Source organism: Gorilla gorilla, chromosome 20 (genome assembly GCF_029281585.2).
Source record: "Gorilla gorilla gorilla isolate KB3781 chromosome 20, NHGRI_mGorGor1-v2.1_pri, whole genome shotgun sequence".
Classification (NCBI taxonomy): domain Eukaryota; kingdom Metazoa; phylum Chordata; class Mammalia; order Primates; family Hominidae; genus Gorilla; species Gorilla gorilla.
The window spans coordinates 70,100,127-70,109,981 of record NC_073244.2 but is presented as its reverse complement, the minus strand read 5'-3'; the positions used below and the strand labels follow the sequence as shown (position 1 = coordinate 70,109,981).

General features: G+C 48.9%; 1 protein-coding gene and 1 pseudogene across 2 annotated transcripts in view; one reads left to right on the top strand and one right to left on the bottom strand.

The window, feature by feature from the left end:
* Positions 1 to 3,331: 3,331 nt before the first annotated feature.
* LOC115931608 (uncharacterized) lies at positions 3,332 to 7,324 on the bottom strand (annotated as a pseudogene).
* Positions 6,423 to 9,855, top strand: part of ZNF606 (zinc finger protein 606) — a 25,917-nt gene continuing 22,484 nt past the window's right edge. The window contains exons 1-4 of one of the 2 annotated variants that reach the window (XM_004061565.5): positions 6,423 to 6,538; positions 7,932 to 8,013; positions 8,559 to 8,615; positions 9,403 to 9,491. In XM_004061565.5, the coding sequence (XP_004061613.4) occupies positions 7,983 to 8,013; positions 8,559 to 8,615; positions 9,403 to 9,491 (177 nt within the window). In that variant the 5' untranslated portion in view covers positions 6,423 to 6,538; positions 7,932 to 7,982. Of the gene's footprint in view, positions 6,909 to 7,931; positions 8,014 to 8,558; positions 8,616 to 9,402; positions 9,492 to 9,855 lie in introns of both variants that reach the window. The other variant, XM_019015739.3, reaches the window with a different exon arrangement.

Here is a 9,855-nt window from a genome sequence, read left to right as displayed (position 1 = left end):
AAGTTTACCTCAGGGCTCCAAGACAAAAAACTTACATTACTCACTTCAAAACATGTGCAGTTTATCTGCAGTGTGCAATTATACCACAATTAAGTTGATTAAAAAAAAACAATAGGTAGGATACTATTTTTAGGACCTAGATCTAGTTGGGATCTTGAAAGTAATACATAAAACACAAGCTATGAAAGAAAAAACATTTCTAAAGAATCTTTTTCTTCAAAAGACACCACGGATGAGGTAAAAGGCAAGTCCAGGCTGGGCACGGTGGCTCACACCTGTAATCCCAGCACTTTGGGAGACCAAGGCGGGCGGATCACTTGAGGTCAGGAGTTTAAGACCAGCGAGGCCAACATGGCGAAACCCCATCTCTACTAAAAATAGAAAAATTAGCCAGGCGTGGTATCGCGCGCCTATAATCCCAGTTACTCAGGAGGCTGAGGCAGAATCGCTTGAACCTGGGAGGCGGAGGTTGTAGTGAGCCAAGATGGCACCATTGCACTCCAGCCTCCCATAATAGGTGCATCCAAAATGATGGTGTGGCTCTGCCTCTGCTACCTCCCAGAAGAGAATAGGGTGCTGCCCGCAACACTGGGTAACTGGAGTGGGAGGGAGCTTGGGCCAGAGGGGAGCAGTATCTCCACACACTTGCAACTTACTTCCTCCCCATTAAGGCCCTTGGTGAATAGCTCTGTATTGAGAGGCCTCCTTTATTTCCTGACTCCTTCTGAACATTACAGGCTATTTTGCCCCTTATGATGCAAAACCTTGAATCTACGGTCTGTTGGCTCTACCTTTAAAGTATCAGCATGTCCGTAATCCAGCCACTGATCACCAATCTGATCCGAGCGGCTATCATCTTCCACCTAATTACTACATTGGTTTCACACATGACTCCACTGCTTTCCTTGGTTAGTTTACTCTCCATACAGAGGCTAGAGCTCATCAATGCTCTACTCAGAACCCTGCCAGAGCCCTCATGATGCCTTCAACTTTCTCTACCATCTGGCCCTCTTATTGCCTCTATGACCACTGTTGTTCCCGCAGCTGACTAGGCAGGCCCTCACACCAGGGCTTTTGTTCTAGCTCTTCCCTCCGATGTCTGCATCTCTTATTTTTATTTATTTATTTAGACGGAGTCTTGCTCTGTTGCCTAGGCTGGAGTGCAGTGGCGCGATCTCGGCTCACTGCAAGCTCCGTCTCCCAGGTTCACGCCATTCTCCTGCCTCAGCCTCCCGAGTAGCTGGGACTACAGGCGCCCGTCACCACGCCTGGCTAATTTTTTGTATTTTTAGTAGAGATAGGGTTTCACCATGTTAGCCAAGATGGTCTTGATCTCCTGACCTTGTGATCTGCCCGCCTTGGCCTCCCAAAGTGCTGGGATTACAGACGTGAGCCACTGCGCCCAGCCATCTGCATCCCTTCTTTCCAGTCCTTGTTCAGATGTCACCTCAATGGGGTGACTCTGACTCACTCTTAGCACCCAATTTTATATGGCAACTTGCCCTTCCCATCTGGGCACTACATCACCTACTTTTTTTTCTTTCTTCCAAAGTTGTTGCCTTCTAACTACTCTTTTAATTTACTTATGTTTATTGTTTATGTCGTGCTTCCATAAGTGCAGTGTTTGTTTTTTTTCACTTTAGGGTCTGGCACAGAGCAGATGCTTCATAAATGTTTGCTGATGACTGAGTGATGTATGATCCTTCTCTTGGGAAAGTCATTTCCTCCGCTGGTTTCCAGAGGATGAAGCACTTCTTGAGAGGCCTTCATCTTGCTGCTGTCTCCAGGGAAGGGGCAATTCTAAGGCAAAAACCCTCTCTCACTGGTCTCACTTGTCCCCCACCAGGGGGCAACAGCTTCATAGCCTCTCACTACTGGGCTGAGAAGTGGAAGCCTAAGGGAGCACCTTCCTCTCTGTTCCCTAGTGCTTCCAAATTCTGCAGTACCCAGTGACACCCAAGTGAGACAGTGGAGCTGGGCTTTTCTTCCAGCCTTCCTCTTCCTATTGTTTTTCTCCTCTTCTATTCCTCCTACCTTTTAATTCATCCAACCATTATCACGTAGGAGATACAGAAGCTGGGGCTACAAATGTGGAAGCAAAAGACACCTCCGTTTTTTCTTTCACATTTTAATTGAAAGACAGTGTAATGCCATTACAGTACACTAATATTAAGTATACAGCTTGATGATTTCTTAACACACGTAAACCTGTGTAACCACCACCCAGATCAAGATATAGAACATTTCCAGGCCCCAGAAGACTCCCTTGTACCTCTTTAGTCAATGCTGCCACCCCCAGAGGTAAGTACTTCTTTCATCATGGATTACTTGCCTGTTCTTGAACTTCATATAAATGGAATCATACAGTATTTATCACTATACCTGTGATAATGCAATATTGTTGTGTGGATATGTGGCTAATTATTATTTATTTTTTTGAGACGGAGTTTTGCTCTTTTTGCCCAGGCTGGAGTGCAATGGCACAATCTCGGCTCAATGCAACCTCCACCTCCCGGGTTCAAGCGATTCTCCTGCCTCAGCCTCCCGAGTAGCTGGGATTACAGGCATGCGCCACCACCCCAGCTAATTTTGTATTTTAGTAGAGATGGGGTTTCTCCATGTTGGTCAGGCTGGTCTTGAACTCCCAACCTCAGGTGATCCACCTGCCTCAGCCTCCCAAAGTGCTGGGATTACAGGCATAAGCCACCGCGCCCAGCGTGGCTAATTATTTTTATTGCTAAGTAGTAATCCATTAAATTGACGTATCAAAATTTCTTTATCCATTCTCTTGGTTACAGACATTTGGATTATCTCCTGGTTTGGACCGTCATAAATAATGCCACTGTGAGCATTCTTGTACATATCTTTTAGTGGACAGATGTTTGCCTTTCTTTTGAACAAACAGGAGTAGAATCTCTAGGTCATAGTACAGGTTTATGTATAATTTTATAAGAAATTGTCAAACTTTTTTCCAAAGTGACTGTACCACATTATACTCCCATCAGCAGGGTATGAGAATTCCAGTTGGCACCATGTCGTCCCATTTGATGCTGTCAGTATTTTTATTTTTGGTCATTCTAGAGGATGTGTAGTGGCAATGTCCTTTATTTTAGGATAAGAATCAGCAATAATAAGAAAAGAATCTATGTAGCAATTACCTTGCCCTTTGTTTATACAGAACAGTTCCAGCTCCTTTACTGGGCTAAGATTGAAAACCCCAACTCTCATTGCATTTACCTTACCCCTTCCTATCTCAGGGGTTGTCTTAGTCCATTTGTGCTGCTGTAACAGAATAGCTGAGACTGCGTAATTTACAAAGAAATGTACTGCCTTACGGTCTGGAGGTTGGGAAGTCCAACATCAAGGTGCTCACATATTTGGCGATGATTAGTTCAAGATGGTGCCTTGGACACTGCATCCTCACCTGACAGAAGGTAAAGGGCAGGGTGGTGGAGGGTGGGGGTGGGGGGAGAGAAAGAAAGAGAGAGAGAGAAAGAGAATGCAAGCACATGCAGAATCTCTCCATGAACCTTTTACAATGGCATTGTTGACGAAGAGTCAAACTCTGTAAAATATTTGAAGACATTTACTCTGAGCCAAATATGGTGACCAGTGGCCCCTGACACAGCTCTCAGGAGATCCTGAGGACATGCCCAGGGTGGTTAGGGTTCAGCTTGGTTTTATACATCTTAGGGAGACATGAGACATCAATCAATACATATAAGATGTATACTGGTACAGAAAGTTTCCAGGTTATAGGCAGATTTAAAGATTGCTGATTACCAATTGATTTAAAGAGTTATTGTCAATAGAAAGGAATGTCTGGGGTTGTGGAACTCAAGGTTTTACCAAGCAGATGAAACCTCCAGAGATAACAGACTGTAAATGTTTCTTATCAGACTTAAAAAGAGTCTGTTCTATCACTAATTCTAGAAGGGAGGAGGGTATAATGAGGCAAGTCCAGCTTCTGCTTCCCATCATGGCCCGAACTCATTTTTCAAATTAACTTTGGAATGCCCTTGGCTGAGAGGAGGGATCTATTCATATGGTTGGGGGGGGGGGGGGGCTTAGAATTTTATTTTTTGGTTTACAACATTAATCCATTCATGACAGCAGAGCCTTATGACCTCCATAAATCCCATTAGACCCTGCCTCCCAACACTACTGCACTGGGGAGTAAGTTTCAACATGAATTTTGGAGAGGATAAAAACATTCAAATCATAGCAGGGGTGTTTTTCTTCATCTGGTTTCCTGACACCTTTAGGTCAAAGGTGTCTCTCATTTGAGTTCCCTCTGAAAAGTGAACAGAGCTACCTCATCTCTCTTTAGAATATGAATTCTAGTCTTATTTTATATGAACATTGAGGTTTGTATAGCAGGTATTTGGTGATTGCATATCTTAAAACTTGGCTTCTGTACTGTATGAGACTATCAGTTATGATACGAAGAAAATAAAAAGAGGGTAATACGATTGAGAATTAGGGAGATGAGTCACAGCTGGCTGTTATCAGGATGTGACATCTGTGCTGTGATCTGGATGAAAAAAAGAAAACCCTGGGGCTGTACAAGGAAGAAGATTCCAGGAAGAGGAAACAATACGTACAAAGGCCCTGAAGCAGGAATGGGCTCACCCTGTTTGAGGAATGGCTGGGGTCCAAAAATGGGCAGGAATGACAGGAGATGAACTTGAGGGACTGAGGTGGGGTGTGGGATAGGACAGAGGCCAGTCCTGCTGAGTTTTCTAAGCTGTGAGCTGGAATTTGGATTTTACTTTAATTACTTGGGAAGCCAGTGCAGAATGTGAGGCAAGGACCTGATGTGAGATCCTAAAAGTGCCCTTGGCTGCCTGCTGGAGGATGAGCTGTAGGGGGCTGGAGTGGAAGTGGAGAGACACTCTCTTCTTACTTCTGTCACTCTTCCTTCTCCAGCCTCTCTTTCTCTGCTTAATCCTGAGATGGAAATTGTGGCTGTACCATCCATAGATTGCTTTCCTCTCAGTGCCCACTCTGCCTGGGTTCACCTTCCTGCCAGCTGGGGCCTGTCCCAACACCTTGCCCCTTCCACCTTACCTCTCTCATGGTCCTCTCCCTTGAAGTCAGCCTGTCCTACTTGAACTTTTCCTCTCCCTCTGAAAGGGCTACTCCCCTTTGCCCACCCACAGTGAGTGCCAACACCACCCAACAACAAAAGCCCAACCCACGCGCCAGCTTTTTAAAATGATCCTCCATTACTAGTGGAAATATCTTCAAAATCTGTCTTGCCCACTGCTCACTCAAGTCTAGCTTCCTAAATGGCCATGCTTTCTTTGGTATCACCACCTACAGTCCCTCAGTCCCTTTTTTTTTTTTTTCTTTTTTTGAGACAGAGTCTTGCTCTGCTGCCCAGGCTGGAGTGCTGGAGTGCAATGGCTTGATCTCGGCTTACTGTAGCCTCCGCTTCCCGGGTTCAAGCGATTCTCCTGCCTCAGCCGCCCAAGTAGCTGGGTACAGGTGCCCGCCACCACGCCCGGCTAATTTGTGGTATTTTTAGTAGAGACGAGGTTTCATCATGTTGCCCAGACTGGTCTCGGAACTCCTGACCTCAGGCGATCCACCTGCCTTGGCCTCCCAAAGTGCTGGGATTACAGCTGTGAGCCACCGCGCCCGGCCCGTTTTTGTTTGTTTTAATGCCGGGTCTTGCTCTGTTGCCAAGGCTGAAGTGCAGTGGTGCGATCATAGCTCACTGCAACCTTGACCTCCCAGGCTCAAGCAATCCTTCCACCGCAACCTCCTGAGTAGCGGGGACTACAGGCGCGCGCCATCACACCGGGCTAATTTTTGTATTTTTTTTGTAGAGATGTGGTCTCGCTATGTTGCCCAGGGTGGTGTCGAACTCCTGAACTCAATTGATCCTCCCGCCACAGCTTCCCAAAGTGCTGGGATTACAGGAATGAGCCACCGCTCCCGAACCGCTCCATGCATATTGATAGAGGAAAACTCACAGGGTGCGTCGCTGGTAACCCATGCTCCCATAAAGCCTGGCCTCTGGAAAGAGACCTGGGAACGAGCCGTGACGTTCTCAGCCGTCGGGCTTCACAGAGAAGGGTAGCTCGAATTAGGTTCCTTATCTTAAAGAGAATAACAGCAGTCACTTTCTCACAATCTTGCGAACGCCAAATGGAAGGATCCCTCCAGAGCGCTGAGAACTCGCCGAGTTTCTCCCGGGAAACCCGGTACCACGAGGCGCCATTTTGCGGATGGGCAAACTGAGGCCCGCGGGGCCGCGACTTACCCAGGCCTTTTTGCAGTGGGAGGCGACGGTGGAGGAGGGTGGTCTGGGACCGGGACAACAAAGTCCACCCTGCCGCCGGCTTCGACGCAGGTGCCAGAAAGGTCCCAACCCCGCCCAAGCACGGCGAGGCGGCGCGGCCCAGGCACCTGTCATGGCGGCGCCGCTGCCCGACGCCGGAAGTGCCCGCCTGGAACTACAGCTCCCAGCAGACCCCGCGGTGCGCTCCGGTCGACGCCGGGGAAGCAGCCGCCATTGTCCGCGGCTGAGGTGAGGCCTTTGCTCGGGCTGTGGGGCCGCCGTAGCTGCGGGCCTTGGGGGTCAGGAGAGGCGGCGTCAGGGTGGGTCCTGCGCCTGCCCTTTCCGCGCCGGCTTTGCGCCCTCGTTGCTGTTGGCTCTCCAGCCAGCAGCCTGCCTCCGGCCTCCCGCCTCCGGGCGTTCTTCGTTTTCTGGTCGGACGGGCCTGGGTGAACTCTGCTGCACGTCGGCTCCGCGGGCCTTTGTCCCCGAGGCCGCGCCTGGAGCTCCGAAGCGCACTCCTGGGCCGGACCTCGGCGCGGGACAAAAGCCAAACGCCCCAGGCGGGCAGACCCCGAGCCTGCTGCGCCGCCTTCAAGGGGGACCGCCGGCCGCGAGCCAGGTGAGGCCGGGACGAGCTTCTGCAGCGTCGCGGCCGCGTCGGTCTTGCGGAGGAAATTTGGGTCGGGAGCTCTGGAAGCAGGTGATAAGGATGCTTCTGAGGCCATTGATGGGACGAATAACCCCGTTCGTTCCCCAGCCGTCGTTTCTCCCCCTGCCAGTTCACACAATGCACTGTGAAGGACGTCAGACCTGGGTTGGAAACAGCTCCGGGTTCCCTTAAACATGCGGTGACGGCGGCGGTCACTGTCAAGTTGCAAATAACGGTGCAAAATACGGTTTGCATTCTGCGTTTTCGCGCTGATTCCGGTGCTCCTGAGGCCCACTGTGTGTTCTAGTGCTTTATACACATACCCAGGAATCCATTCGAGAGGTTGCTGACTTGTACGAAGATCTGGAACCTGAGGAGTTAGGGGTCTGGGCGCCAGGCCCATATCTAAGTCCTCCACACACACACAAGCTTAGGCTTAGTAAATGTTGAAGGTGAATTTTTTTTGGAGGTGGGATTAAATTTGCATAACAATGTTCACTTTAAGCACTTAAAAGTGTGCAATTCACTGGTTTTATTGTATATTAGTAAAGTTGTGCAACCATCCCCATTATCTAATTTTAGAACATTTCATCACCCCACAAAGAAACCCTTGTTCCGGTTAAGCAGTCACTCCCCATTTCATTTTTCCCCCAGCTCTAGGCAACCACTAATATATGAGGATTGCAAGTTGATTTTACAATAATTGTCAGATTAATCCAAAAGTTCCATCTGTGTTGTGACTGGCTGTCTCTTGGGAATAGCTGACAAATTTGTACCCTCTCATTCAGGATCATGCTCTTTTTTCCAGCTTATGCAAATTACCCTTCATTTCTCTCCAGGAATTGTGTTACTTTTTTGACTTGTAAATTCTCTTTTCTTACGATGCTCCTTACAAGTTTTTTTGTTGCTTCGGTGGATGGATTCCCTTCTTTGTTCCCACTTGGTCTTCTGTGAGAAAGGACTAGTTTTGTCTTTTTTCACTTTTGTCACTAGGTTGGGATTTGCAGTGTTCCTGGGCAGGTGCCTGGTCAATCAGTCCTCGGGATGGCAGCCGTCAACCCGTGGGCCTCCTGGGGTGAGTCCAAGTTGTGTTTCTTCTGGGCCTCCCCTATCATTAGCTGCTGCAGTCATGGGTCAGAGCTGGTGATGGGCTGAGGACTTTTGAGGATGGAAGGGGGTCTGTCTATCTTGGTACAAAATTAGAACTGATTGGTGGTAAAGGAGGAAAATTGTTGGCATAAAAGACACTAACTTTTGTTTTATAGTCATCTCCTGAGAGGTGTCATTAGTTTTAAGAGATTTTTCTGGTGGTTTGTGGGGTTTCCTAAACAACAGTGATATATATAATAAAATATTGTCTCTACTGCTCTCATATATATTTTTACCTTTATTGTTTTTACTTATATAGCATTGGTTGGTAATTTTAAAAGTGTTAATTAATAGTGACTCACCTGTGCATTGCCTGTGTGAATCCAGCTTATGTTGCATTTTTTTTACACGCCCTTGGGCTCTGTTTATGGAATTTTGTAGTGCCCATTAGCGAGTCAGTCTCTTCTTGTATTTTGTCGCCTTGAATCACTAGGTTTGGTGTCACAGTCCTAACCTGATCCTTCTGTGCAGGTGCCCTTACGGACCAATCTTGGGGGATGACAGCTGTTGACCCATGGGCCTCCTGGGGTGAGTCAAGAGCCTGGTCAGCTGTGGGCTGCCATATTGTGGCCTCTGGCTGTAGTGCTCTGCCACAGCTGGGGATTAGAATGGGGACCAGGTGGGGCTTTAGGGCAGGTGGTCCAGATCTGTCTCTGTGCAGAGCTGGAACAAGGAGGAATCACAAAACTGGTGGCCAGGCGTGGTGGCTCACGCCTGTAATCCCAGCACTTTGGGAGGCCGAGGCGAGCGGATCACGAGGTCAGGAGATCGAGACCATCCTGGCTAACACGGTGAAACCCCGTCTCTACTAAAACAAAATACAAAAAATTAGCTGGGCGTGGTGGTGGGCGCCTGTAGTCCCAGCTGCTCGGGAGGCTGAGGCAGGAGAATGGCGTGAAGCCGGGAGGCGGAGCGTGCAGTGAGCCAAGATCGTGCCACTGCATTCCAGCCTGGGCGACAGAGCAAGACTCCGTCTCAAAAAAAAAACTAGTGAGCAGTAAGGTGATGGTGACATCTCAAGATGCATGAGAATTCATGTGTGGCCGTTTAGGGTTCAGGCCCAGGAAGGTTGTGACCAGACACTGCTTCTCAGAGATGGTATACCCAATAGCACAGGGGGGCCAATGAGAGATTCATGTGTTTAGGTACTTTCCTAACCTTCTCTGAGCCCTAATTCCTTCATCTATAGAATGAGGAAGTGGGTCTCTTCCCTCATTCAAGGGGGAGGGGCAGGGGCTGGTTCTCAGCCCCCCAGAAGAAAAGGTGAGCTCCTGGCAGCGAGAGCTGCCTCCATGACTTTTTTCTCGTTTCCTAGCTCTGTGTCCTCAGGATCCTGCCTGGCACGTGGAGGGAAGCCTGGAGGAGGGGAGGAGGGCCACTGGGCTCCCAGCAGCCCAGGTTCAGGTGAGATGGGGCTGTCCTGTTCCCAAAGGATGATGTCCAGGTTGTCCCTGGTCATCCCAGTTGATGCGGCTCTCCAGTTTACAACAGTTGGAGTTTGGGTAGGGAAGGAAGCACCTGGAAGTTAATCCTTCCTGAGAGCAGGTAGGGAGAATCAGGCCATTTTTAGTGACGCGGAGCCTTAGTGTCAACCAGTCTGTCCACAGTACTGAGCTCCAACTGTCCCTGGCTTGTTGTGGGGCATGAGGGGCAGCCCTTTTGGTTGGCAGCCCCACTTCTCTTCTCTATTGCCACCTTCACTCATGTCTTTAGCACCCGATTTAGGCTGACGCTGTGCAGTGCCTGCTGTGCCAGCTGTGAAGGGAAC